The sequence below is a fragment of the Arvicola amphibius genome, chromosome 10 (genome assembly GCF_903992535.2).
Source record: "Arvicola amphibius chromosome 10, mArvAmp1.2, whole genome shotgun sequence".
NCBI lineage: Eukaryota > Metazoa > Chordata > Mammalia > Rodentia > Cricetidae > Arvicola > Arvicola amphibius.
The window spans coordinates 72703334-72730112 of record NC_052056.1 but is presented as its reverse complement, the minus strand read 5'-3'; the positions used below and the strand labels follow the sequence as shown (position 1 = coordinate 72730112).

Below are 26779 nucleotides of genomic sequence, written 5' to 3'. Positions count from 1 at the left end.
CTGGAGAGAGGGGCGGAGGTGGAGGTGGGAGGGGACGGGAAGGGGTGAGGCCCGAGGGAAGGGAGCTATTGGCGCGGGGGAGGCCGTTCCTGGGAGGCCAGTGTGGGGGAGCAGAGGTCGCTCCTCCCAGGCATCGCTTAAAGGGGGAACTTGAGTAGCTGCGGACGCCTCCAGGAAGCGGATTACTGGGGCTCCGCATTGTTTTTGAGGGTCCTTGGAGGTATAAGAACAGTGTGGCGTGGACACAAAGAGGATGGGCAGTGTTAGATTGGTGCCACTGGAGAGGACGGTGTCCAGAAGTCTGTGTAGAAAGAGCAGTACCAGGATGAAGACTCATTCAGGAAACAAAGAGGTGCTCCAGGGGAGGGTACGATGCCCACGACGGGGACCGCAATGCAAGGAGGTAGCACCTAGAAAGAGGGCACCGAGAGCTGTCGCCGCCTCCCAGTGAAAGGCCAGTGCCGGGTGAAGGCGCGCTAGATCAGTGTCCAGAAGAGGGTAGTATAGTGGGGTGACAGGCAGTACCAAGTTCAATTGGCAGCGTCCTAGGGGATCAGAGTGTGAGGTTAGTGCCAAGCAGGGCCAAGGGAAGATGCGAGTGCTGAGGAGGTGAAGCCCCAGGGGAGGGCACGATGCGGGCTTTCCTTTCCCTGAGAGTGACATCATGGCAAATTCCCAAACCGGACGGACCCGACTCGGGTGACGTCTAGCTGGTCAGAGCCAGCTCGGACCAGCGTGGGGGACTTTGGTGGCAGTCTGAGGGGCTGGGCACTACGTCCCGCTGGGCGGGCGCTCTGCGGGCGGGGCTCTGCTCCACCCGCCTGCTGCACGGACTGTGCCCTCGGCCGGCTCGCGGACCGCAGGGCAGGGCTCGGCTCGGGCTGGGGCAAGGATCAAGGTTCCTGGCTGGGTTAGGCCCCCAGGCTTTGCAAACTTCGGGATCCGGGTTCTAAAGAGGGCGCCGTAGAGCCGGTCGCAGCGCGGTACCCGCCGGGGGTGGGACCTAGTTTGTCCCCGCCTTGGGCGGAGTCACCGGGCTTTGAGACTCGCCCACGAGGCCCGAGCCGCTCCGAGGTGGCCTTTCCCGGCGGAAGTTCAGGAGCCCTTAGGGGGGGAGGCAGCGGAAGTGGCCGCGATCTTGCAGCCTGTGCGCATGCGCCCCCTGTCCGGTGGCCGCTTTTGGGGCGGTCCTCTGTCCTGTCTTCTTTTCTCCACGTGAGGGGGTGCGCGAATTCCCAGTGGTGGCCTCGCGCTCCGCACCTCTGCGGCTCTCGTGCCCCTTACGATGGCGGGCATCCTGTTCGAGGATATTTTTGATGTGAAAGACATTGACCCAGAAGGCAAGAAGTTTGACCGAGGTAAGGTGTGTAGGGGAGGTATGCGGGAAGAGGCCAACATGCCCACCCAAGTGGTCCGCCCCACTCTAGGTACCTCCCTCAGGAAACAGTAGTTGTTTGTTTTCATAACTTGAGACAGCTTTTCCTATTGTGTTTGCGGTGTCTAGAGCCTGGGTGGCCCTTAGCTTTGGTGCTGGTAAACCCCTGGGCACCTTTCTAATCCCTGTTCAGCGTTACGGGCTGTACCGTGCGCCTCTCTCGCACACTTGACTTTAAGAGGTAAGAGGGGCCTTACCTATTTTGTTACTTAAGGCCATGCAGCGAGTTACCTGCCTGCCCTCCTAAATCTATAGTTTTATATTGCCTCAAGAATTGTCAGCTCTTTGCCAAGTCCTCTTTGAATTTCATTCAGCTGCCTGCTTGGTGTATTTATTTTCCTAGTGATCCGGAAGTTGTTTCTTCTCTGTGTCACTTTGCCTGGAGACATTTTTTTTGTTTTTAGTGACAGAGTCTCTCTGTGTAGGACTTACTGACCTGGAGCTCTCTTTGTCGACCAGGCTGGCCTTGAATTTACAGAGATCCACCTGCCTCTGCCTCCTAAGTGCTGGGATTAAAGGTGTGTGCCACCATGCCTGACATCATCATCATCATTACTTTATTTATTTTTATTATTTTATTTATAATTTTATTTTTTAAAGACAGGAGGCAGTTCTTAATACATCCTGCCAGTTCCCTCAGCAGAGTGCCTACCAGGAAGAAGGAATCTCTGTATAAGTGACTATCTTGTTCAGAGTTAAGTTTAGTCTAAATCTTCCAGGCAGGCTTAGAGCCTAGAGACTGGTTGCTGCGGGAGAAATTTTGCTTCTTTCCTGTCAGCTGCTGAGCTTTTGGCTTTCTCGTGAATCTAATTCGGATTGCACTTGTGCTTCTAGGACGAAGAGCAAGGCTCGTGGGTGTGGGCCTGTCGGATGGTTTATTCTCTTGCATTTGACCCGCAAGTCAGTGTCTGTAATCATGTCTGTCCCTCTTCCCCAGTGTCTCGGCTGCACTGTGAGAGTGAGTCTTTCAAGATGGACCTCATCTTAGATGTAAACATTCAGATTTACCCCGTGGACTTGGGTAAGTATCAAACACAGGTACCTGTAAGAGGTTTGCGGTCTTTGGGTTCTGCTTCTTCACTCTGATATTGATACACATTTCAGGTGACAAGTTTCGGTTGGTCATAGCTAGTACTTTGTATGAAGATGGTACCTTGGATGATGGCGAATACAACCCCACAGATGACAGGCCTTCCAGGTGAGGCAGTAGTAAAGGAGGGATTCATTAGATAAGTACTATATTATATATATATATATATATATATATATTATAAAGGACTTTATTTAATTCTAGGAAAAGACATTGTTGCACTTATAATTCTGACAACCAGAACTGGGCATGGTGATTTGGGCCTGTAGTTCCAGGGCTGGGGAGATCAGGAGTTCAAGAATGTCTTTGGGGGGCTGGAGAGATGGCTCAGAGGTTAAGAGCATTGCCTGCTCTTCTAAAGGTCCTGAGTTCAATTCCCAGCAACCACATGGTGGCTCACAACCATCTGTAAAGGGGTCTGGTGCCCTCTTCTGGCCTGTAGGCATTCAGACAGAATATTGTATAAATAAATAAATATTAAAAAAAAAAAAAAAAGAATGTCTTTGGCAGCCCGGCAGTGGTGGTTCACGCATTTAGTCCCAGCACTCGGGGGGGGGGGGGGCAGAGGCAGGCGGATCTCTGTGAGTTCTAGGCCAGCCTGGTCTACAAGAGCTAGTTCCAGGACAGGCACCAAAGCTATGGAGAAACCCTATCACAAAAAAAAAAAAAAAAAAAAAAAAAAAGAAGAAGAAGAAGAAGAATGTCTTTGGCTTCATGTCAAGGTTGAGTGGGCTCCAAGAGACCCTGTCTCTAAAAAATTTGAAAGTTGAAACAACCAGCTTTATTACTTACTGAGAGCCGTGCATGTAAACTGGGAGCTGCAGTTATTTATTTGAGGCAGGGTCTCACTTTGTAGTCCTGGTTGGCCTACCCTATGTAGACCAAGCTGGCCTCGAACTCATAGATGACATCTACCTCCTTTGCCTCCTCAGAGTTGGAATTAAAGGTATGTGCCCCCACACCCTGCAGGTGTAGTTTTTTTGTTTTGTTTTTTTTTGGGGGGGTTTTTTGAGACAGGGTTTTGGAGCCTGTCTGGGATTAAAGACATGTGCCACCATACCTGACTTAAGGTATAGCTTTTTCTTTTTTCTTTTTTCTTTTTCTTTTTTTTTGGTTTTTCGAGACAGGTATAGCTTTTTTTAAGGCCAAGAAAATAATTACATAGTATCCTAGATTCTGGGAGGGAGCTTGGTGTGATAGACTGCTGTAGTCGGCCTGGTGATGCCCATACTTAATCCCAGCATTTAGGAGGCAGTGGCAGGAGTAGCTCTGTGAGTGTGAGGCCAGCCTGGTCTACAGAGCCATTTAGGACAGCAATGACTACAGACTGAATTTTCATTTCTCAGCTCCACTGCATTCAACCTTTCTTTCCTCATCAATAAAATACAGATGATTCTGTCTCGCTCACTGAACTGATGTGAGAGCCAAATACGGTTGTACTTCTATGGCATTTCTTGATATCAGTTTCCATTTTAATTATTTTTGTTTTGTTTTGTTTTTATCTTTTGGTTATTTTGAGACAGGGTTTCTCTGTGTAGCCCTAACTGTCCTGGAACTCGCTCTGTAGACCAGGCCAACCTCGAACTCAAGAGATCCACCTGCTTCTACCTCCTGAGTGCTCAGATTAAAGGCCTGCGCCACCACTGCCTGGCTCAGTTTCTGTTTTTTAAGGTCTCTTATGCTACTGATTGCTACGAAGAATAACTTGGCCTCTTGTTCGTAGGGCCGACCAGTTTGAGTATGTAATGTATGGGAAAGTGTACAGGATTGAGGGGGACGAGACCTCAACCGAAGCAGCGACACGTCTGTAAGTAACCTTGTCTGGAAAAGTCCTTCCCCCTCCCTGTTCTGAAACTGCCATGCTTCTACATCTGCATTGGGCCCATGTTTTTCTAGTACCCCAAACCTAGGTGGAAGAATTCGTCTTGGGAATAATTTCCAGACTGAATGCTGGTTACTTAACCACCCATTATCAAGATTTCAGGGCCCTGATGTCCACAGGAGAGTTTGGCCATCTTGGTTTGTGAGGGACAACAGAGGACATCTTCCTGGCTTTTCATGACTAGGCTTCATTTCATGACTGGGCCTTTTTGGTTTTATTTTTCCTTGTGTATGTGTTGCTACTCTGTAACTCAACCCTTGGTTCTTAGTTTCCCTGCCTAATTTTTTTTCCTTTTCTTTAAAAGTCTGTTAAAACAATATGGTTGTCAGAAACTTGAAGCAAGGAGGTCATGTGAAAAAGAGCGAGTTGCCCGGGAGAACCTCTTAATACAGAGTTTGACTGGCTGGTGTGGTGGCACCTTTAATCCCAGCATCGGGGAGGCAGAGGCAGGTGGGTCTGTGACATCAAGGTTAGACTGGTCTACAGACCAGAGCAGCCGGGGCTACATAAGTGAGACCCTGTTTTGAGAAAACAAAAACAAACAAGAGCCGGGCGGTGGTGGCGCACGCCTTTAATCCCAGCACTCGGGAGGCAGAGGCAGGCGGATCTCTGAGTTCAAGGCCAGCCTGGTCTACAAGAGCTAGTTCCAGGACAGGCTCTAGAAACTATAGGGAAACCCTGTCTCGAAAAACCAAAAAAAAAAAAAAAAAAAAAAAAAAAAAAAAAAAAAAAAAAACAAACAAGAGTTTGAGTAGTCTAGATTTTTTTTTTCTTTGTTTACTGTTCTCTTTAAGATCTTTTACAGTGTTTTCTTTTTGTTTATCATAGTTCCCCTTGTTGGTCGAAAACTCTCCCTCATTTTTTCTTATTTATTTATTTATTTATTTATTTATTTATTTATTTTGAGGCAGGTTCTCTCTACGTAGCCTGGGTTGCCCTGGAACTCAATATGTAGACCTGGACTGGTGTTGAATTCAGGGGACGTACTTGACTGTCTCCTGCTCTGGGATTAAAGCTATGTGCCACCCACCTGATTCCTTAGCATTTTCAAAAAAGTATGTGTTTATTTGTGTGTGCACATGTGTATATCTGTATGCACCATGTGTATGCATATCTGTATGACCATGAGACCATCATAATCAGAAGGGACCTTGGGCACCTTGGAAATGGAGTTAGAGGTGGTTGTAAGGTGCCCTGTGGGTGCTGGGGAGTGAATCCAGGTCTTCTGCATTCTTCCAGAACAGTAAGTGATCTTAAAGGCTGAGCCATCTCTCCAGCCCCTGCCTCCACAGTCCAGTAGCTGTGTGGTACTGCAGTGAGTGGTGGCACCTTCATTTGTGTGAATGACACTGCAGTCAGTGGTTGACCACTCCCATTCTGGGCACAGCGGCGTTTACTCCACTGGGGTGAACAGCACACAGCACTGCTTTGTGCCTGTCTGCACTCAGTTCTCTCCTACCCTTTGGTTCCTAATGACGGAGTACTAGGGGAGTGCCTTAAAACAGAGATGGATGGAGAGCTGCTGGCAACCGCCGGTTCGGAGCTCAGACTCAGGGTCAGGGCCTTCTGTTTCAGCTCTGCATATGTGTCCTATGGGGGCCTGCTCATGAGACTTCAGGGTGATGCCAACAACCTACATGGATTTGAGGTGGATTCCAGAGTGTATCTGCTGATGAAGAAGCTGGCGTTCTGAACCTCGTGGGAAACCAGCCTTGCTGCTTCGTCACTCAAGTTGAGGATGTTGTTCAACCCTGAGTAGAAGCTGGCCGTGTTCGCCTTCAAAAGGGACTGGGCTCTGTGTCCACTGTGGGTGCGTCTTCAGTCTGTCTGAATTCGGTGGAAAACTCACTTGTTTGTGAAAGGCCAAGTGGGAGAGCTTAGCACAAATCTCAAGTTGTGTATGTGTGTGTGTTTGTTTGTTTTTTATTAAAGTTTACTTTCTCAGACTCTTCTGAATTGGGGGTGGGGGCATCCATTTTTTTGCTTTTGCTGTGTACCCCAGACTGGCCTTGAACTTGATCTTTCTGCCACTGCCTTCTGAGTTTCTGGGATTATATCACACCTGGTTTATGCAATGCTGGGTCTCAAATCCATAGCCCTTTTGTGTGCTACAAAGTAATCTAAATGAATCAACTCTCCCTCTCCCTCTCCTACCCTCTCCTACCATCTAGGGACTGAATTGAGTTTTTCTTTCTTTTTTTTTTTCTTTTTTTTTTTTTATCCCCCAGTTGTCTCTTGATGTCCTGGGTTTGTCACAGGAGTTGGTTACCCCGCTGGGATGCCTAGGGTGTTTCCTTCCCTGTCTTTTTCTTTAGTCTTTACAAGAGGTGTTAGAAACAGTGTTTAGAGAAATGGGTTGAAAATGAGTGGCCTCAGTAGGGAAGAGCAAAGAGGTTTGTTTTTTGTTTTTTTTTTAACTTTCCACAGTAGGGTGTGTGTGATACATTGGGGGTTGGGATGAATTCTAATAGAATCTTTTAATCATCCCATGGAGTCAGGTTTCTGAGGTGTTGAAGAAAGGTGGATTAGATTACAGTAGGAGGCCCTCATTGGAAATAGTGATAGAATGTCAAAGTAGACAGGAAAAGGGAGACAAGTAGAAATGTGTACTTGTATGTGTGTGAGGGAGAAGATAGCTCTGAGGAGTCCCTTTTCCTTGCCATGTGGGTCCCAGAGATTGGACTCGTGGTCAGACTTGATGGCCACCTTCAGCTGCTCAGCCATATTGCCAGCATACTCTTAGTTGTGTGTGTATGTGTTGGTGGGGAAGAAGTGATGGGCTCAGCTGCACAGAATGATTTGGTTTAGACGCTGCTTTGGTTACTAGGCAAGTGTCACATCGCTGAGCTGGATCTTCAGGCAGGGGTAAAACAATTTTTTAAGGGTGGAACCTGAAGTCCCGGCTGGTTTGAGACCTGCTGTATAATCAGGGAAGACCTTGGACTTGTGACCCTCCTGCCTCAATCCCAGAGTGCGCGCTTACAGGCATGCACCGACACACCTTGTTTCAGGGTTCATCTTAAGAGGGCAGATTTCAGATTGGTTTACATTGGTAGAAACCAGATTCTCAGATGCCTGGAACGACAACTGTGCTGGTTCAGCATCCTCACTGGTCTGTCTTCTGACCGCTGAGAACTCGCAGTTTTGGTCTCTGGGTGCTGGCAAGGGCCCTACCACTCAGCTATGTCCCTGCCATGAAGATTAATTTTTGAGACAGAGTTTTTTGTAGTCTAGGCTGGACTCAAAGTCCTTATATAGCTGAAGGTGGCCTTAAACTCCGGATCCTTTTGTATCTACATTCAAAGTATTGAGTTTAACCTCCTTTAGTGTTACAACAAATTACAAATTATGCTTATCCTAGAATTAGTGTCAGTAAACTTCTCTTGCCTAAAAACGGACACTCTGAGATTTTGATAATATTCTTTAGCTTTGTGCATTTGTTGACTTCTGTCCCAGGTCCTGCCCACAGGGCCAGCTGGAGATGACTGAATTATCGCCCCCATCACAAGCTCTGGTCTTCTCCTCAGAGCTTCTTAAGAATGTATTTACAGTCAAGTGGTGGTGCACGCCTTTAATCCCAGCTCAGGAGGCAGAGGTGGACGGATCTCTGAATTTGAGGCCAGCCTGGTCTACAAAGTGAGTTCCAGGATAGCCAGAGCTACACAATGAAACCCTGTTTCGGAAAACAAACAAACAAACAAACAAACCACAAGAGCGTACATACTCTCCAAGGATGTGGAAATCTCTGTATTACATAGACTCACTGGAGGGCATCAGACGGCACCACACTGAGTAGATGAATGGGCTGTGACTCAGGCTGGGTATCCTTTTCCTTCTTGAAGGCCGTGACCATTGGGAAACCCTTTTGGCCTTGGTGTCTTCATGTGTAAAACAGATGGCTAATATCTACCATACAGAGTTGTGGGGGAGATTCTGGGGCACCTGTTGCCTCTGTGAAAAACACCATTTTCTTGCTTTTGCGGCAGCAGTGTTTGGAATTCTGAGATCCTGGCTTCTCACCTACATGGCAGCCTCCTCCTTTACTCTGGGACAGGAGTAGGAAGACACTCCCACCAGCCTCTCACAGGCTCTGGGGTAGCAGGTTGACCCCGGCAATACAGTTTTGTTTTTGTAACGTAAACTTCTAGCACCAACAAAGCACTTGACTTGCAAAACCCCAGAAGTTTGCCTTCATTTTGGGGGTTCCCAGTGGAGTTCATGGTAGTCAAACAAGGCTGCTTTTTAGATGCATTTGTGGGAAGTAGAAAGAGCCTTAGCTGCTCTGAGCTTTCCCTGCTGCGTGAGCTATGGAGCCTTACTCTTGCCACTTCCTGCACTTCCGCCTGACCTCCACAGGAGGGAAGCAGGAGCCCAGGCCTGGCTAAGCTCCTGCTGAGCTGCTGATGCACTTAGCTGTTTGCTCAGCTGCCTCGTCCAGGTCTAGTCTTTACTGAACCATTTACACAGCCTTACCTGGGGAATGGGGTTTCCCAGGCTTCCTGTTAGCTTTCTTGGGAGGCAGGGTCCAGGAGCTCTGTTGCCCTGGAGAAGAATATTGCTCCCTTGAGTTTTAGTTGGCTCTTGGATGCTCTCATTTATTCTCCTACAGGCTTAGTTTTGTCTCTAAATAGGGGCGCCTGTCTAAGAGGTAACTTGTTATTCCTTTATCAAGAGGACCAGTCTCACTGACACAGAAAGGAATGAGGGCACTGGGGTGGGGGCTTAAATTTAGAGCAAAGGAAATGACCTTTTTGTTTTTTGATACAATGTTAATATCTACGTCTAAGGCTTGGCCTGTCTGGGCCTTTGTAGAAAACACATAGAGAGAATTAGTGATTTTCAAATTTATACAGAAAATAGACCAAAGATAACTAGCTGCTCTGATGAATATTGTTGATAGGTTAAAAAAATAGTTCCTGAAATTTTATGATCGCCTGTTCCGTGTAGCCCTTTCCCAGGGCTTTGCGTTTCAGGGAAAGCAGGACGCCTAGTGCAGCTGCAGCTGCCTCTCCTGGGGGAAGGCTTGTGTTTGAGAGACACTGCAGATACTGGCTGTGCCTGTGTAACTTATGCTTCCTGAGGCAAATTCTGGGAGTGGGGGTACACTGCAACTGGACGTGGGCTGGCAGAGGTAGGCACAGTGGTGGAGGGATCAGGATCAGGAAGTGGGGGGTGGAACTGGGGTGGGGACCTATGGGTGGGCAAGGTGGGTGAAGGAGAGAAGAGTGTGTGTCCATCAGGAGCATAGGTAGAAGGGGGATATCCACTTTGGAGGTTGGGTGGCAGGGAGCCTTTGTTCAAAGCTCCTGGCAGAACTGAGGCGTCCAGGGTCTGAAGTGAAGCTGTGGCAAAGAGCCCGTGAGTTCCATTCCCAGGTCCGTGTGTCTTGTTCAGGTGTCCAGGGATTTGGTCTGGGAACCTGGAGGTTTGATTCAGCTGACCAGGGATAACCTTGGTTGCAAGTCCTTGAACCCTGTTCAGAAGCCCAGGGCCAGGAGTTCCAGCCACAACACTGAAGTTCATCTCCTGCCACCCAGAAGTCCTGTTTGGGAGCTTGTTTAGTGTGAGGAGTTGAGAGGTCCTGCTTGGGACGGCTGTGCCAGGCAGGGCATGCCTGACGCAGAGGGTGGGGCCTTCTACTAGCAGCAGGAAGCGCACCTTTCCTCTCAGCAGTTGGTGCAAGCTCAGGAAGATGGCCTTGGGATCCTTGTGAGCTGTGGTCCTGCCCTGTGGGGGAAGCTGAGGGCAGAGGATGGGCCTGAGGCCAGAGAGCAGGCCCAGGTACCAGGCCTCTCTTGACTAAGGAGGAAAAGGTCATTGCCAGCAGCCAGGTGTTATGCTTGGGAGGCAGCACTCCTTATTGGCCAGCCTTTTTACACTAAAGGTACCCAGAATCCCTTGTCTCCCCCAAGTCTTCAGAAGGACTAGTAACGTTGGTTTTTAGAGGTCTCTTGCCCGCAGACTTACCTGGGTCCCTAGGAGGCCCTGCAGGGCCCCCAAGAGGAGGCGAACCTGCCCAGAAAGCTGTCCCAGGAGGGAGGAGAGGCAGGAGGGCTCCAGCTGTCCTCGTGCTGCCATCACTCCCTCCAGGAGAAGGGTAGCTGCTCCTAGAATATCCTGTGCCTTGGTCTGTTCCTGGGAAACAGGAGAAGTGGTCTGCTTCAGAAACGTGCTAATAATGGGTGGGGAGCCCATAGGAGTAGCCAGCGGGATGAATCATAGGAGCTGGGAATTGGACAGGATGAGGGTCCCACCCATCACAGGAATTCCTTCGCAGTCTCCTAACAACTGGCCATTGGCCTCTGCTTTAGTAACTCCAGTGTCCATCAACCTTGCGTGGACTTCTGGTCAGAGAGCCACCCTACCTGTGTGTAGCTTTTAGCTCTAGGCTGCGGAGCTGCAAGTCTGTTCTTTCCGCTACAGAATTGCTGTGCCATTTCTAAGCTAAATGTAGCAACAGGACTGTCCCAGTAATCACGAAGAGGATGGGAAGGGACGTAACAAATGGCAGAGCTGGGTCTGATGCCACATGCCTGTAATCCTAGCATTTAGGGTGCTGACACAGGAGGCTCACAAGTTCAGGGCCAGTCCGGAATACATTGGGAGACCCCGTCACGAGCACAGCTAGAGCTGTGGTCCGCAGTGCCATCATCCCTCCCCAGACCAGGAAGCACATTCTACGGAGGAGTAGGGGCATGTGCCACCTGGCTTGCTTTTGCTTTTTTTTTTTTTTCCCCTTGAGACAAGGTCTCACTGTATAGCCTAAGCTAGCCTGCTGCTCACCCTTCTACCCCACCCTCCGAGCTGCTGGGATTTCTAGTTTGTATCATCATGCCCAGCAAAGGGTTTTGAATCTTGATTTTGCCTATATTTTAGTGATACTTTCTGCTTTGTGTCACCTGTGGGCAGTAGCTCAGACTTCCTTCATGCCAACTAAGAAGATTGTGGCACCATCGAGATGGCTCAAAGAGTAAAGATGCTTGTGGCCAAGCCTGATGACCTGACTTCAGTCTCTGGGACTTACACGGTAGAAGGAGAGAATCAATCTTGCAGATTGTCCTCTGACCCCATTGTACACCCTGGCATGACCCCACCATATTTATAAATAAATGGATTTTAAAAATAAGATTGAAAGCCTGTTGGTGGTGGGGCATGCCTTTAATCCCAGCACTTGGGAGGCAGAGGCAGGCAGACCTCTGTGAGTTCAAGGCTAGCCTGGTCTACAAGAGCTAGTTCTAGGACGGGCTCCAAAGCTACAGAGAAACCCTGTCTCAAAAACAGACAAACAAACAAACAAACAAAACAAAAAAGATTGAAGCCGGGCACTGGTGGTACATGTCTTTAATCCCAGCACTAGGGAGGCAGAGATAAGCAGATCTCTGTGAGTTAGAGGCTAGCCTGGTTTACAGATCGAGTTCCAGGACAGGCTCCAAAGCTACAGAAAAACTCTGTCTTGAAAAACAAAATCATCATCATCATATTGAACAAGAATAGGAATAGGTCAAAGGTTAGAGACTCTTAACTGGCTTTTTATGGTATTAAGTTTCAAATCTATTTAGCACACACTGTACACACACACACACACACACACACACACACACACACATTTTGAGGTAGAGTCTCATCTTATCCCTAGATGGCCTTGAACTCAACAGAGATCTGTTTGTCACTGTCTTCTGAGTGCTGAGATTAAAGGCATGAGCCACCAGCCAAGCCTATTTGATATATTGGTCAGAAAATTGTCATTTCCTCAAGATCTCGTCACTGGTGACTTTAAATTGGGTTAAGGTGCCCAAGTTGAAGGTGAGACTTTTAGGGAACTCAAGAATTTTAGGAGGCTAGAGAGAGATGGATCAGTAGTTAAGAGCACTTGCTGCTTTTCCAGATGACCCAGGTTCAATTCCTAGCATGCAGGCAAAACACCTATATAGATTAAAAACAAAAATATTGTGGGGAATAGTAGGGATCTGATGATGTCAGGGTTTAGGGAGATTTTTCTCCCATTCCCCCTTTTTTCTCTTTTTTTGAGATGGGAGTCTGTAGGCCAGGCTGGCCTGGACTCATAGTACCTCCGAGGCTGGTCTTAGACTCAAGGCAAGCATCCTACACCTTGCATGTATGAGGGAAGAGGTCATGGATGCTCTTACCGTCTGGGCTTTCCATTCTCCCAGGCTGAAGTCCACAGCAGGCAGCAGGACAGGTGTAGACAGAGGGTTGATGTCAGGGCACTGACTCTGTGAAGAAAGATGGGTAGGGAGGAAAGAAGCTGAAGCAGAGAGCAGGATGGTGGCCCGTGACTGAGGTGCTCTCCCTTGGTACCATACCCATACTAGAGCCTTTAAAGGACTCTAGTGCAAATCACAGCCCTTGCCAGGGAGGGACCAGGACACTGTGGCCTTGCCAAAGACAGCACTGGAGTGAGAGGACGTGAAAGAGTGAGTACCTTATCAGTTAGGTGGAGAGGAGGCCTAGTGCTTGGGATGCTCACCAGTCGGCTGTGAAGGAGATGGGAGTCACGAAGCAGTTTATTTAGGAGTCGGGGGTCACAGGCAGGAGGAGCTGGGCTGGACAGAGTTATTCTTGCAGTAAGGAGAAGCATGGCCACCAGGAGCAAATCTTAGACGAGGAGAAGTGAAGTTGAAGGGTCCATAAAGAGAAAATCACTCTTAGGTGGTGACTCAGGGATTCCTATTTGAAACCTAGGGGTCTGCTGTCCAGACAAAACCCTTTTCTTGGGAGCCTGGGTTTCCCAGCCCTCTGCTTCTGTAGCATCGTCCCCACCTCTTACCGCACCAAGCCATTCTTGAACTTGTTCCTAGCTCCCCAAGTGTTTTCTTACCAGTCAGCTCCATTCTGGCTAGGGTGTCTGGCTGGAATGGCTCCCTGAATGGGGCCTCTCCCCTGAATCTTTCCTGGGGCCATGGAGGCGGCTTGAGCTCCTATACTTCTGTGCAGAGTGGTGCCGGGCACAGGTGGGCCAAGGAAGCTATCCTGAAAATGACAGAGATAACGAATCTTTCAAGTTTCAAAGAAAAGACTGCTTGGCATGGGGAAACACATGTTCGGAGCTGCTGGCTGGCCAGGACCAGAGCTGTTAGCGCTCCATCTGCTCCCATGTTTTCTTGTGACTGAAGCATATAGTATCTCCTCTTTGTGAGGGCTCTTCAGTGACTCTGGTATGGCTTTGCTTCCCTGTCTGCCAATTGTTGCCCTGCTGAGAGCAGCAAGACATGGCATATACACACATATCTTTTTTTTTCTTTTTGCTTTTTTGTTTGTTTGTTGTGTTTTTTGAGACAGGGTTTCTCTGTAGCTTTGGAGTCTGTCCTGGAACTCACGGAGATCCGCCTGTTTCTGCTTCCTGAGTGCTGGTATTAAAGGCGTGTGCCACCACCGCCTGGATACACACATATCTTAGTTGGGCTCAAATTCTGTGCAACACTGGTTGTTAGTGGGTGAGAATGTGCGATGGGAATAAAGAACGGAAGTGTTGTGTAAATCTGGGGAAGAGTAAAAAAAATGGGTTATCAGCTAAAAAGAGGAAGTGGCAGATGAGTACATGTGTTGAAGGACAGCCATAGTGTTGGAAGTGGGGCTGAGGCAGGGGAGTGGATAAACATATAACGGACCACCAGAAGCAGGAATTAAGAGAGACACTAGCTTCTCCTTCTTTCCCTATTCATCCCACAAATAAAACCTGGGACTCTTGTTTGGACTTCCAAGTTCTGAAATGCCCCGTTATTCAAATCAAGGGGCTAACAGTACTAGGACTTCCTTCCTGAGGCAAATGGCCCAGGATGAGGCACTGAGAGCAAAATGCCAACTACCCCACATGGCTTATCTCACCTTAGACACTTGCCAATGCATCCATCTCAGCTGCACCTGCCTCCCCGCCCCCTCCAGATCCCTTCCCATCCCTTCATAGGACCCCCCACTATTCACAAGTTGAGCAAAGAGGCCTGCACCTGATTCAATATTGGGATCTCCTGTAGGTCTGTCAACACACGCAAGCCCTCCTCCCATTACCCTCTTCTTGTGCCTTGGCTCACCTGACCCAGTTTTCCCAGTCCCAAGATTCAGAACCTTAAGCTAACTTGAATGACCATATGAGAATGGGGATTAGGATTAGGTCCCTTAGTGCTGAGTTCTCTAGCCCGACACACACTCCCTTTCTTAGTTTCTTATGGACCCGAGGCAGCCAGGACTATTCTGAATTCGACCAAGTCTGTGAATAGTCCCTCATAAACCAGTACCCAACCCCCTTTCCCTGCTCTGTCCCGCTCCTCCCATTCTGGGAAGGCTCCACTCTTCTTGACAAAGGTCAGTGCCTGTAGGTTCCAGTTTGCCTGCCCCTCCCCCAGCTAAGAGCCCAGTTCTTTTTTGTTCTTCATACCATACCCTCACTTAACCCCAAACTGTGCTTGTCACTCACCGGGTGGAGAAGGGCTCCAGGACCAAGGTGCACAGCAGGCAGCACTCTGGGGAGCAGGTAGGTAGGAAGACACTCCTTGGGGCACAGCCCCTCCTCTGCAGTAGGGTCACAAGCCTGCCCAGGCCACTTCCACCCAATCAGAAAGCTGTGAGCCACCAAACCCTGATGAAGGCCCCGGAAATGACGAGTTCTTTTCCTACCTACTGGACCTGGAGCCCCTGCCTGGACCATGGTCCATGAATTGAGCCCAGCTCCTCCACCCACACACACTCCAGTGAGGATTTACATAGGGGGAGCTGTCTCATGTCCTAGGGAACCTGGGACCTTAGGATCTGGATGAGGGAGAGAGGAGAGGGTTTAGTCCAGGGAGCAATCTGGCAGAATACATTTGTCCATGGGAAAAAGAGGTCATGTTTTAGATTGATGGAGTCTCAGTTCCTAGCTCTCCAAATTTCTTTTCCCTGAACACTATACCTGATGACGAAATCCAACAGCACCTTCGGTTTCTTGGCATTTCTCTTTCTCAACTGGCAATTTAGGTGTTGCCTGTGTTAGAGAATGATCGGAAAGAGGCTATGGGCAGTTTGAAGGAGCTGGGCAGGGAGGGGTGCGTGTTTGTTAAGACTGGGCCCAAAGCACACCTTTAATCCCAGCCCTTGGGAGGCAGAAGCAGGTGGATCTCTATGAGTTTGAGGTTAGCCTGGTTTACCTAGTGAGTTCCAAGCCAGCCATGGCTACATACTGAGAATCTGTCTAAAAAAGAAAGAAAAACAAATTGACTGGACTCAGGTGCCTTTCTTTCTACTGGGGGAACAGGGACCTGGCTATCTAAACACAGTGCTGTGTGCAGGCCTGCCCTTGATTGCCCAATGGCCCTCTTCCATTCCTACCACTATACATGTGACAAGAGAAATAACCAGCCCCATCTGTCCCTGTCTCAGGAAAGACAGCTGCTGAGCCTCCCCCACAATAACTCTCTGCTGGCTCCTCTCTTTCTTCCTTTGGCCCTGGCCCTAGCTCCCGTGCTTTCTCCTCAGTCTCTGTCTCCCCACAGTCTCTGTCCTCAGGGGTCTCCTGGCCTGACCTTGCGCTCTCTCCCTTGTTCTTCCTCCTTTCTCCTGTGCCTTCTCTGAGGATGGGCTGTCCACTAAGGATATGGCCCAGATCCCGGAATTCTCTAGTTCAATAAGAGATGCCTCCTAAGATTAGGAAGCCCGGTGCTGGGAATAGTGGGAAGAATGGGGGTGGAGGAGATGGGGAGGCAGGACTAGAGAAGCTGGACAAAGGCGGCTGGGGATGAACTGGAGAGGGAGAGGGTGGTCCCTTGGATAAAGAGAAAGGGTGAGAAAGCCAGGTGATTGTTGGATGGACTTGTGAACAGGTTATAAGGCGGAGGGTATTACTCCGCTGGGTGTAGAGAGGACTTTTTGATTCTTACTTGGTCCCTGTCCCTGGGAACTCCAAAAAAACCCTAGAAGAGAACTAGGAATATAGGTAGAGTGAAAGGAGGAGGGTGGGTCTTAGGCAGGAGAAGATCATTGTCCTTTTCCAAGACAAGTCCTCATCCTCCAGCGGCCCATCCTGCCCATGATTGGCACAGGCCCGAGGCCCAGCGTCTGCCCTTTCACTAGCCCGAGGCTCCGGTCTTGGGATGGACACCACCTCCTGGTCCGGCCACAGGGGTGGCCGCAAGGAGTGTGTGTGGGGGTGTCGAAGCCTGCCTCTCCTCCCCCTCTTTGCGCCCCCTGGTTCCTCCCTTCCCCCTGCCCACTCCGCTCCCCCCTCCTCCAGTCCCTCCCTCCTCCCCTGCCGGGTCCCAGCCTGTCCCCCTCCCCCACTCGCGAGCCGGCCGCTGCTGCTGGGCCGGACCCCCCGGGCTCAGCCGGGCTCCTTGCGGAGCCGCCGCCGCGCCCCGTTTGCTTAGGAGGAGGCCCCGGGCCGGGACTCCTGGCGCGGGCATAAAACGGGCCGGAGCCGGCGCCTAGGGCACTAGAGCGGCTTACGGCCCGGGTCAGCGCCCAGCCGCCCGCGCTCTCCCGCCCCGCCCGGCTGGGAGCGGACTCGGCGACTGCGAGACGAGCCCCTCGCCACTGCCCTCCCCCCCCCCCCACTCCTGGCCCCGGCCCCCTCCCGCTGGCCCGCCTCTGGTCCTGCCCTACTCCCTCTCCTGCTCCCTCCTCCCGCCCGCCTCCCCAGCTGTCCGCTCCGCGTCATGCCGAGCCTCCCGGCCCCGCCGGCCCCGCGGCTGCTCCTCGGGCTGCTGCTCCTCGGCTCGCGGCCGGCCGGTGGCACTGGCCCGGAGCCCCCTGCGCTGCCCATCCGTTCCGAGAAGGAGCCGCTGCCTGTTCGGGGAGCGGCAGGTAGGTGGGCGCCAGGGGGAGGCGCGGGCGGGGAGTCTGGCTCGGGGCAAGTCTGCACCCTCCGGGAGAGGGCCCCGGGCGCAGGTGGCTTGGCGTAGCGGGAGGGCGGAGGGGTAAGCAGAGGCGGCAGGGCGCACGGTGCCAAGGGACCCAGGGCCTGGCGGGCAGAACCCGGAGCAGGCATTACGGCACGAGCAACCGGACAGCGGCCGCCAGCCAAGCCCGTCCCCACAGGCTGCTCCTTCGGCGGGAAGGTCTATGCCTTGGACGAGACGTGGCACCCGGACCTGGGGGAGCCTTTTGGGGTGATGCGCTGCGTGCTGTGCGCCTGTGAAGCGGTGAGTGGATACCGCAGCTGCCCGTCCTACCCTAGAGGGTAGGGGACGCTGGCGTCTTAAGCCGTAGAGATGCTCAGGGGAAGGCTGGTCCTCAAATCCGGGGAAACCCCTTTCAAGTCTGCGGTGTTGACAATTATTGATCGCCCACTATGTGACTGGCTTTTAGCCAACTTACCCCCTCGCATTACAACCTTGCTAGATAAATGCCATTATTAGCCTTACTTTGCAGACAGGGACGTCAAGGCACAGAGCAGTTAAAAAACTTGTCCAGGGCCAGTTAACTTGTAAATAGCAGAGTTGACTGATTCCAGCAGAGGATCTTATCCTGGCGTCTGATGGTTGCACATTACACTCACTTAATTTCCCTGTGTTCTCTGCCATCAGCCTCAGTGGGCTCGCCGTGGGAGGGGCCCTGGCAGGGTCAGCTGCAAGAACATCAAACCCCAGTGCCCCACCCTGGCCTGCAGGCAGCCGCGCCAGCTGCCTGGACACTGCTGCCAGACCTGCCCGCAGGGTGAGGCCCTCTGTGCCCCGTGTTAGGGAGGGTGGAAGGCTCAACATTAGGTTCTGTAGGGCTTGGATCGCGGAAGAGGACTGGTCCTCCTGGTACCCTGATGAAGCGAGTGGTCTTACTCCTTACTCCCGGCACAGAACGCAGCACGCTAGATCGCCAGCCAGTTGGCCTAGTCTTCGAGTATCCAAGGGACCCAGAGCACCGCAGTTACAGTGATCGAGGGGAACCCGGTGCTGGAGAGCGGACACGTGCTGATGGCCACACGGGTAGGTTGGGGTGGAGGTGGACTTGACGAAGTCTGGGGCCAGCGGCAAGGGTTGGCAGTACTCAGGCCATCTTCTCTTCTCACAGACTTTGTGGCGCTGCTGACAGGACCGAGGTCGCAGGCGGTAGCTCGCGCTCGGGTCTCTCTGCAGCGCTCAAGTCTTCGCTTCTCTATCTCCTACCAGCGGTGAGACCGGGGAAAGAGCAGCGGCTTGGAGCAGTTAATGGGGGCAGGAAAGGGAACCTGTAGGTTCAGGATCCAGTCTCATTGGCCCTTTCTTCACAGGCTGGACCGCCCCAGCAGGGTTCGGTTCACAGATCCCACAGGCAACATCCTGTTTGAACACCCTGCTGCCCCCACCCAGGATGGCCTGGTGAGATGATGCCATTTATGAGTGCTTATCCAAAATGGGCACTTGCTGAGAGCATGCTTTGCATTGCCTCCTTTGGTTCTCACAACAGCCCAGTGGGAGGAAAGCCCTGACATTATGATGCCCATTTTACAGAGGAGGGAACTGAGGCTCAGAATAGCAGAATGTGATTTGTTCAAGGTCATTTGGCTAGAAAGTGGTAAGCCAGGACTTAAACTCAAGGATCCCGGGTCCTTCTTAGGAGGGTCTGGGGTCTCCCTTCCATAATCCTCCCTCATCAGCAATGGGTCTCTTAGCTGGCTTGTCCTGTATACTGACTCTAGACTTTCTTGTCTCTTTGCTCTAGGTTTGTGGGGTGTGGCGGGCAGTGCCTCGACTGTCTCTGAGGCTCCTGAGGGCAGAACAGCTGCATGTAGCTCTTGTGACAGCCATTCATCCTTCAGGAGAAGTCTGGGGGCCTCTCATTTGGCAAGGGGCCCTGGCTGCAGGTAGGGGGAATGGGCAGATCTCAGATATAAAGGGCTATGCCTTCTCTATTAGGGCAGGTGGGCTCAAGAGAGGATTTTCTGATGGCTGTTCTGATCCTCCATTCCTCAGAGACCTTCAGTGCCATCCTGACGCTGGAAGATCCACAGCTTCAGGGTGTGGGGGGCATAGCCCTGCTCACCCTCAGTGACACGGAAGACTCCTTACATTTTTTGCTGCTCTTCCGGGGTTTGCTAGGACCCAAGGATGGAGGTAAGCAGTGGAGAAGATGTGCATGAAAGTATAGGGAGGGTGCTCGTCTCTCAAAAATGGTCACGTGTGCAGCCCTTGCAGGACCAGCTCAGGTTCCCCTGAAGCTTCAGATTCTCCACCAGGGACAGCCACTCCGAGAGCTCCAGGCCAACAGCTCAGCACAGGTAAGGGAAGGCCTGACTCTTGCCGCTGCTTGCCCTGGCCTCTGGCTGTCTGTTGCCCACCATGTTCTGCTCTGTTCTCAGGAGCCAGGTTTTGCTGAGGTGCTGCCCAGCCTTACAGACCAAGAGATGGACTGGCTGGTCCTGGGGGAGTTGCAGATGGTCCTTGAGAGGGCAGGTGGGCCAGAGCTACGCATCAGTGGATACATTACTACCAGGCGGAGCTGCGATGGTGAGGCGGGGTGGGGCTTGGCATTGTGGGCACACACAATTCAGAGACACAAACTCGTGCTAAAGGAGAGGCCAAAGTAGATGTGGGGGAGAGTTCCTGGGGATTCTGGGCGTGGACGAGTTTGCTGCCACCTGTCTTGCCCCCTGCAGTCCTTCAAAGCGTCCTTTGTGGGGCTGACGCCGTGGTCCCAGTCCAGACGGGTGCTGCTGGCTCAGCCAGCTTCATTCTGCTAGGAAATGGCTCCCTGATCTATCAGGTAAGAGTCAGAAGCTGTAGGAGGTAGGGAGGGCAGCAGGGCAGAGCCTTGACCAGCAGCGGGAAAGGCCCTAGGTCTTGGCTGGCAATCCATTTGCCTTCCCCCAACCCTGCCCACCAGGTGCAAGTGGTAGGTACAGGTAGCGAGGTGGTGGCCATGACACTCGAGACCAAGCCTCAGCGGAAGAACCAGCGCACTGTCCTGTGCCACATGGCTGGACTCCAGCTGGGAGGACACATGGTGAGGGCCCCAGGCAGAGTTGTGCCAGGGCTGCCAATACATGGGCTGCGGGAAGCCAGGTTGGTTGAATAGGGGTGTGCAGTGTTGTTCACACACTCATGGGCTCTCTCAATGGGTCCTTATTCATTTGACAAATTCTAGCAAAGCTTAGGCCGGGACCCTGCCCGCATCCTCAGCAAGCTCACAGTTAACTGGAAGACACCAGGCAGGGAGACAGTGCCATAGGGTGGGGTGCTACTCTGGAGTCCTTTGTTTCGGGCGTTGCACTGGTTGCTTTATTTATGTAGTTTTTGACCCACAGTACCCTTCCATAGATGAGGAAGTAAGGACTAAATGCTAAGTAGTTCTTCAAGGGTTGCTGTGTGGCTAGGAAGAGCAGAGGAGGGCCTTGAAACTTGACCTGCGAGGTTCTTGTCCGGCATTATTGGCATGAGGAAGGATATATGCGTGCCGTGGAGGCACAAAACACAGAAAGGCCTTGGAATCTGAAAGCTGAGAGAGCTCATCCTTCTTTGACCCCTAGGCTGTGGGTATCTGCTCTGGCCTGGGTGCCCGAGGGGCTCACATGCTGCTCCAGAATGAGCTGTTCCTGAATATTGGCACCAAGAACTTCCCAGATGGAGAGCTTCGAGGGCATGTGACGGCCCTGCCCTACAGCGGGCACAGTGCCCACTACGACAGTGAGTGTTTCGGTGTCCACCTGCCCTTCCGTATCCTCTGAGGGATAGTGCCAGGGAGCCAGAGCCTCAGAGGCTTCCTCTGCCTGGTTCTTGCTGGCATTTAGAGGGGTGGGGATGCATAGGATGTTGCTACTGGCCAACTTTCCCTGTGGTCATCGTACAAGGAATCTAAGAGTTGCTGTGGTTTATGGACAGTGCCTTCCAAGCCCCAGGGTCTGTGACGGGGTGTGCTGAGTGAGAGCTCGCTCTCCTCACCTGTCATCTCTCATCTGTTTGGATTCAGGATTGCCTGTGCCCCTGGCAGGGGCCCTAGTGTCACCCCCGGCACGAAGTCAGGCAGCAGGGCATGCCTGGCTCTCCCTGGATACGCATTGCCACTTACACTATGAAGTGCTACTAGCTGGGCTTGGTGGCTCAGAGCAAGGCACTGTCAGTGCCCACCTCCTCGGGCCTCCTGGTGTGCCAGGGCCCCAGCGGCTGCTGAAGGGATTCTATGGCTCAGAGGTAAGGACATAGAGGGAGGGAGAAGCTTGGATATTTTCTGTTCCTTAGCTTGAAGGGCTGCTTGGGCCTATGGTTGAGGCGGAGAGGGCAGGCAGCCTGGTATAGAGTGGGCATGGTCTGAGGTGTCAGTCAGGCCTAGGTATAAATGGGACTCAGCCTTTGGTATGTATGCATCTTCTCTGTGTCCTCTGTCCCAAATTTTCCCTAGGATAGAGGTCCTGAGTCTCTAAAGGAGTAGGTGGGATGGACCACGCCCCTGAAGTGGTGTGGGCTGCTGTAGACTTGGAGTCAGAGAGACCTGGGCTCCATCTTAGAGACCTTAATGGCTTGCCTCTGTTTCTCCACCTGCAAACTGGGGACAGTAGGCTTTGTCAAGTGCCTTGTGGGGTTGGAGAGGTGGCTCAGTGGGGTGACTGCTCCTCCAGAGGACCCAGTTTCAGTTCTCAGCACCCATATGGTAGCTCACAACTATCTGTCACTTGGGCTCTAGGGAATCAAACGCCCTCTTCTGGCCTCTGTGGGCACCAGGCCCAACACCACGTACGGATGAAATGAAATGATAGAAACCCTCAAATGCTTTGTTCCTGCTCCTCACTTGGTCTGTCTGCAGGCTCAGGGTGTGGTCAAAGACCTGGAGCCCGTGTTGCTGCGGCACCTGGCGCAGGGCACTGCCTCCCTGTTGATCACCACCAAGAGTAGCCCCAGAGGGGAACTACGCGGGCAGGTATGTGGGGATGGCGCAGTTGCTTTTGCTTTCTGATCCCTAAGGTGGTAGCATTAGATTCTTGCTAATGAGAAGCACGGAGCCACACAGGTGCATAAGGAGGTTGGCAGCCCACCACCCTCGCTTTGCAGATGGGATGTGTACCGAAGCGAATGGTCTCTGCTGGGGCGCTCCTGTTCACCACCAGCAGCAGTGGTTAGAGATGGGAGGGGGGACCCAGCCCAACCTCAAGGTCCCTCTCTCTTCACAGGTGCACATCGCCAGTCAGTGTGAGGTGGCAGGTCTGCGCCTGGCCTCAGAAGGAGCGCGGCTCCCAGTGGCTCCAAATGGAGAGGCAGCTGCCTTGCCTGTGTTGCCTGCTGGACCTGGGCCTGAAGCCCCAGTACCAGCCAAACACAGCAGTCCCGGGAGGCCCAGAGACCCTAATACATGTTTCTTTGAGGGACAGCAGCGTCCCCACGGGGCTCGCTGGTCACCCAACTATGACCCACTCTGTTCACTCTGCACCTGCCAGGTAGGATGTCTGGGTAGGGCACAGATGGCCACAGGGTCTGGGGCACGGAGCTCAGCGCATCTTCAAAGCTTTGGCCCCTCTCTACAGAGACGGACAGTGATCTGTGATCCTGTAGTGTGCCCACCACTAAGCTGCCCCCACCCGGTGCAGGCACTGGACCAGTGCTGTCCCGTGTGTCCAGGTGAATGTCCAGAAGGGGAGGAAAGGTAGTGGAGGGGCGTCCATGGAGAGGAGTGTTCAAGGGTGGGAACTGCAGGGGCCACTCTGCCTCACCCTTTCTTTGTCTCCACAGAGAAGCAACGCAGCAGAGATTTTCCCGGGCTACCAAACTTGGAGCCAGGAGAGGGTAAGCTGGGAGGGTGGGTCCTGGGCTGAGAAGATGCAAAGAAGCCCTTGGGTTAAGGCAAGGGGGCAATGGAGTGTGTGTCTGGAGGAAGCTGAGGTGCGCAGGTTCTAAGCACACCTGGCAGTCAACAGTAGTATTCACTGGCTCTTGCCTAGGCTGGTGTGGGACTGGCCTGAGGCTCGGTTGTAGGCCCAGTTGACAAGGTCAGTACTAATGGCAGCTGGGTACTCTTCCCCACCAGGCTGCTATTTTGATGGTGACCGGAGCTGGAGGGCAGCGGGTACCCGGTGGCACCCCGTTGTGCCTCCCTTTGGCTTAATTAAGTGTGCTGTCTGCACTTGCAAGGTATGGATACATAGTCTTCTCTGGTAACCCAGCTGGGTCTGCAGATACAGGGAGAGGCTGCCTAGAGAGTAAAGCCTATCTTTGATGAGGGCAGGGCGGGGACGACTCAGGATGTATTTTGATGAATGGTCCCTTGGATTTTTTTTTCTGGTTTCTCTGTGTAACATCCCTAGCTGTCCTGGAACTAGCTCTTGTAGACCAGGCTGGCCTTGAACTCACAGAGATCCGCCTGCCTCTGCCTCCCGAGTGCTGGGATTAAAGGTGTGCGCCACCACTGCCCGGCTTCCCCTGGGTTTTGAGAGCAGATGTTCCGTAGGAGAGGGTAAAAACTGATAGGTACATGTTTTGACTGTGCCAGCTGACAGGTTTCAGGTGCCCCTTGGTGCTTTCTGAATTTCCCCAAGCTCGCCTTTCCTCTCCTGCGGACAAATATGGCACACTACTATCTCATGAGATACAGTGAGGATTTGAATTTGGGTATATAAGGCAGACTCAGGCCTCACTTGAGGTGGGGAAAGGGGAGAGAAGGGTTATGACTTTCTCTTCCTGACACCCTTTCTCAATGGGTGCTTACAGGGGGCCACGGGAGAAGTGCACTGTGAGAAGGTGCAGTGCCCTCGCTTGGCCTGTGCTCAACCAGTCCGTGCCAACCCCACTGACTGCTGCAAACAGTGTCCAGGTGAGAGGCGTGGGCACTGAGGCCTCATCCGTGGGTTTGGTGTAGATTCTGACCTGTGTTTGGGGGTGTGTGATGGGGACAGGAGAGAGGAGCTTCTCATTTACTGAGCCCTGCTTATGCCTACCCTGGAGCTAAAAACAGTGGAGAGGATGTGCATGCATGTAGAGTGAGGTGATGGGGCTCCAGTTCTATTGCCTCAGCCATCCATCTACCTATCCATTCATCCAGCCAGCCAGCCAGCCAGCCAGCAAGCCATCTCCCCAGCCACTCACCACCTATGGGTCTACCCATCTGTCAGTCCATCCATCTATCTATGTATTCATATACCTAGCTCACCATCTACCCAGCCACCTACCACCCATCCATCCATCCATCCATCCATCCATCCATACATCTATTCATCCATCCATCCATCTATTCATCCATCCATCTATCTCCATCCATCCATCCATCCATCCATCCATCCATCCATCCATCCATCCATCTATTCATCCATCCAAATTTATCACCTATCAAATACCAGAAACTATTAGTTGATAGGGATTCAAAGAGAAGTTAAAGTTTGTTGACCCTTCTGGACTGACTTTGTCTTTTCTTTCCCAACAGTAGGGTCAGGGTCCCAGGCCAAGGTGGGAGACCCCATGCAGGCTGATGGGCCTCGGGGGTGTCGCTTTGCTGGGCAGTGGTTCCCAGAAAATCAGAGCTGGCACCCATCAGTACCCCCCTTTGGGGAGATGAGCTGTATTACCTGCAGATGTGGGGTAAGTGGGGGGCTTGCATGAGGTGGGCAGTATATACTTGGCCTGAAGCAGGGAAACCTTCTCAGGGAGATTCCTGGAGATGGCTTTTCATGAGGAGGCTGAAGATTATAGTGTCCTCTGGGGAACCTCAGTATCTCTCCATCCTGCACCAGGCAGGGGTACCCCATTGTGAGCGGGACGACTGTTCCTTGCCACTGTCCTGCGGCTCAGGGAAGGAGAGTCGATGCTGTTCCCACTGCACAGCCCAAAGGTGTAAGTGAAGGAAGCTGGGCAGTCGCTGTGGGCTGGGCCTATGATACCCGGGAGGGAAGGGTGCCCCCCGTGGAGGGGGGAACTGCGGTCTGCTTTTAGTGCCATCCCAGCCCACCCCTCCAGGCTTGCCACTTATTGCTATTTTCTTACAAGTGAGATTTCTGAAGGTCAGGGCAATTAAGCACCATACACCGCTTATGCAGGCGATGTGTGCTGACTCGCTCAGACAATTTGGGCTTCTCTGGGACTGGAGCAGAAATGTTCTGACAGGTCCCCATGCCTTCCTCCAGACCACCCCGCTCTTCCTCTCCTTCAATACTCACTCCCTTCTGTTTGCAGCAGCCTCTGAGACTAGAACCCTTCCAGAGCTGGACAAAGAAGCTGAAAGCTCCTAGGGAGTGTGTCCAGAAGGCCACATGACCAAGAGGATGGGCCCGAGCTGGGAGAAGGAGTGGTGCTGAGGACCTTGACTCTCCTGTGGGAAGCCCAGTGCCTTTAGCGCCTCTGTTCTGCTTCTTCTCCTTCCCTACTACCTCTGGGAATTGTAACTCTACAAGGGGAAAGACGGCTGGGTCAGACCAAGGCCATATCCATGCTAGCTCCTGCCCCGTTACTCTTTTGGCCTCTGCCCCAGAAGCCTAACTCTTTTCTTCTGTACATAATGCCACTGGCTTATTGGGATTTTTAATTTATCCTCACTCAGCACCAAGGGTTCCCTCACACCATTCCTGCTGCCCCTGAGCTGAGCAGAGTCATTATTAGAGATTTTTGTATTTATTAAAACATTTTTTCAGTCTTTGGGTTTGAGGTAGGCTCTTTGTGGCCAGGGCCGTGAGTGGGCCCCAGTGGAAAAAGACCTGGAAGTAGGAGGTAAGAGGGGATCCCTGGGGCCCAGACTCTTTCTGACCCTGGGAGCTGGAAGGGACTTAGGGAGCAAGGATGGCTAGCAGTTGGATGGCATGTCTAGGTTCCAGAAAGAGGATGGGACTGTCCATCAAAGAGTTGGAGTACCAAGACCCAGGGGACCTCAAGTCGAGTTACTCGTAGCTGGCGTTTTTGCTGATGCCTTGTCTGAAGCTGCTCCAGAAAGAAACAGAAGTGCCACCCAGCCTCTATGCTTTGTCTAAAGAAACAGAAGTGCCACCCAGCCTCTAAGCTTTGTCTAAAGCTAGGTGCACATTCTCCTTCCTGAAAACAGTTGTCTGCTGACCAGTTCATGGGCAAGCCCAGATCAGAGTGGACTGACATCAGCCCTCATCTAGCTAAAACCAAGCTCATCTTGAGATAAAGTGCTGTGTTGGTGGAACAATGTGAGACCCCTTCCTTCCTTTACCTTTTCCCATGTCCTGTCATCCAGGCCAACAGGAACGGGACACTCCTTCAGGCCCCTAGAGAAACAAGGGTAGATGCTAGGGATCAGACACATGCTTGTCTAAACAATGCAGGGTCAACCTGATAGTGTGAGGGGAGGGAGAAGTCACAGCTGCTACTGTTAGGCCTGCCAAAAGTGCAGCTAACAGTCACAGTCTTAGCCCTCCAAAGCAACAAGGTCTAGTCTTGCAGCTATTTCCCTAAGATAATTCTCTTCAATGTACCCTGCTTCCTTTGTGTAAGCCAGGCATCTCCCTCAGAGGAGGCAAACGTAGCACATCCACTGTCCA

At 52.0% G+C, this 26779-nt stretch overlaps 3 protein-coding genes across 15 annotated transcripts; 2 read left to right on the top strand and 1 right to left on the bottom strand.

Moving 5' to 3' along the window:
* The first annotated feature begins 53 nt into the window (after window positions 1-53).
* Polr2h (RNA polymerase II, I and III subunit H) lies at window positions 54-11476 on the top strand. Of its 5 annotated transcripts, XR_005287255.1 has the most exons (6): window positions 55-352; window positions 2270-2456; window positions 2540-2633; window positions 4249-4332; window positions 5983-6217; window positions 11284-11476. XR_005287255.1 is itself a non-coding variant. In XM_038346796.1 (5 exons), the coding sequence occupies exons 2-5, from the start codon at window positions 2408-2410 to the stop codon at window positions 6098-6100; spliced, it is 345 nt and encodes a 114-aa protein (XP_038202724.1). In that variant the 5' UTR covers window positions 54-352; window positions 2373-2407; the 3' UTR covers window positions 6101-6482. The 5 variants fall into 5 exon arrangements, 4 of the variants coding, with proteins under 4 accessions (XP_038202724.1, XP_038202722.1, XP_038202723.1 ...); XM_038346796.1 differs by lacking the exon at window positions 11284-11476 and having other exon boundaries at window positions 54-352; window positions 2373-2456; window positions 5983-6482; XM_038346794.1 differs by lacking the exon at window positions 11284-11476 and having other exon boundaries at window positions 5983-6482.
* On the bottom strand, window positions 8125-16589 carry Thpo (thrombopoietin). Of its 6 annotated transcripts, XR_005287254.1 has the most exons (7): window positions 14840-16588; window positions 13247-13398; window positions 12851-13023; window positions 12555-12641; window positions 10375-10542; window positions 8881-10146; window positions 8125-8358 (listed from the first exon to the last, which is right to left on the bottom strand). XR_005287254.1 is itself a non-coding variant. In XM_038346789.1 (6 exons), the coding sequence occupies exons 2-6, from the start codon at window positions 13257-13259 to the stop codon at window positions 9475-9477; spliced, it is 1101 nt and encodes a 366-aa protein (XP_038202717.1). In that variant the 5' UTR covers window positions 13260-13398; window positions 14840-16589; the 3' UTR covers window positions 8125-9474. The 6 variants fall into 6 exon arrangements, 5 of the variants coding, with proteins under 5 accessions (XP_038202717.1, XP_038202716.1, XP_038202719.1 ...); XM_038346789.1 differs by having other exon boundaries at window positions 8125-10134; window positions 14840-16589; XM_038346788.1 differs by having other exon boundaries at window positions 8125-10146.
* On the top strand, window positions 14798-25914 carry Chrd (chordin). 4 transcript variants are annotated; one of them, XM_038346784.2, is made up of 24 exons: window positions 14798-14896; window positions 17036-17199; window positions 17434-17537; window positions 17922-18051; window positions 18189-18317; window positions 18403-18502; window positions 18602-18689; window positions 19033-19174; window positions 19284-19424; window positions 19506-19588; window positions 19670-19817; window positions 19967-20073; window positions 20194-20313; window positions 20837-20993; window positions 21277-21497; window positions 22108-22221; window positions 22472-22735; window positions 22823-22916; window positions 23028-23081; window positions 23323-23426; window positions 24003-24105; window positions 24712-24866; window positions 25019-25118; window positions 25461-25914. In XM_038346784.2, the coding sequence occupies exons 2-24, from the start codon at window positions 17052-17054 to the stop codon at window positions 25511-25513; spliced, it is 2859 nt and encodes a 952-aa protein (XP_038202712.1). In that variant the 5' UTR covers window positions 14798-14896; window positions 17036-17051; the 3' UTR covers window positions 25514-25914. The 4 variants fall into 4 exon arrangements, with proteins under 4 accessions (XP_038202712.1, XP_038202711.1, XP_038202710.1 ...); XM_038346783.2 differs by having other exon boundaries at window positions 25458-25914; XM_038346782.2 differs by having other exon boundaries at window positions 19497-19588.
* Window positions 25915-26779: the final 865 nt, after the last annotated feature.

Coding starts and splice junctions, on each gene's coding strand:
- Polr2h (XM_038346794.1), top strand. CDS start 254: ATGGGCAGTGTTAGATTGGTGCCACTGGAGAGGACGGTGTCCAGAAGT. Junction 353..2,269: donor CTCATTCAGGAAACAAAGAG/GTGCTCCAGGGG, acceptor TTGTGCTTCTAG/GACGAAGAGCAAGGCTCGTG. Junction 4,333..5,982: donor ACCGAAGCAGCGACACGTCT/GTAAGTAACCTT, acceptor CTTCTGTTTCAG/CTCTGCATATGTGTCCTATG.
- Thpo (XM_038346788.1), bottom strand. Junction 12,642..12,850: donor CTCTCCACCTAACTGATAAG/GTACTCACTCTT, acceptor CTTTCTTCACAG/AGTCAGTGCCCTGACATCAA. Junction 10,543..12,554: donor GAGAATGGAAAGCCCAGACG/GTAAGAGCATCC, acceptor CCTGTTTCCCAG/GAACAGACCAAGGCACAGGA.
- Chrd (XM_038346781.2), top strand. CDS start 17,052: ATGCCGAGCCTCCCGGCCCCGCCGGCCCCGCGGCTGCTCCTCGGGCTG. Junction 20,994..21,276: donor GCACAGTGCCCACTACGACA/GTGAGTGTTTCG, acceptor GTTTGGATTCAG/GATTGCCTGTGCCCCTGGCA. Junction 22,222..22,471: donor GAGGGGAACTACGCGGGCAG/GTATGTGGGGAT, acceptor CTCTCTTCACAG/GTGCACATCGCCAGTCAGTG.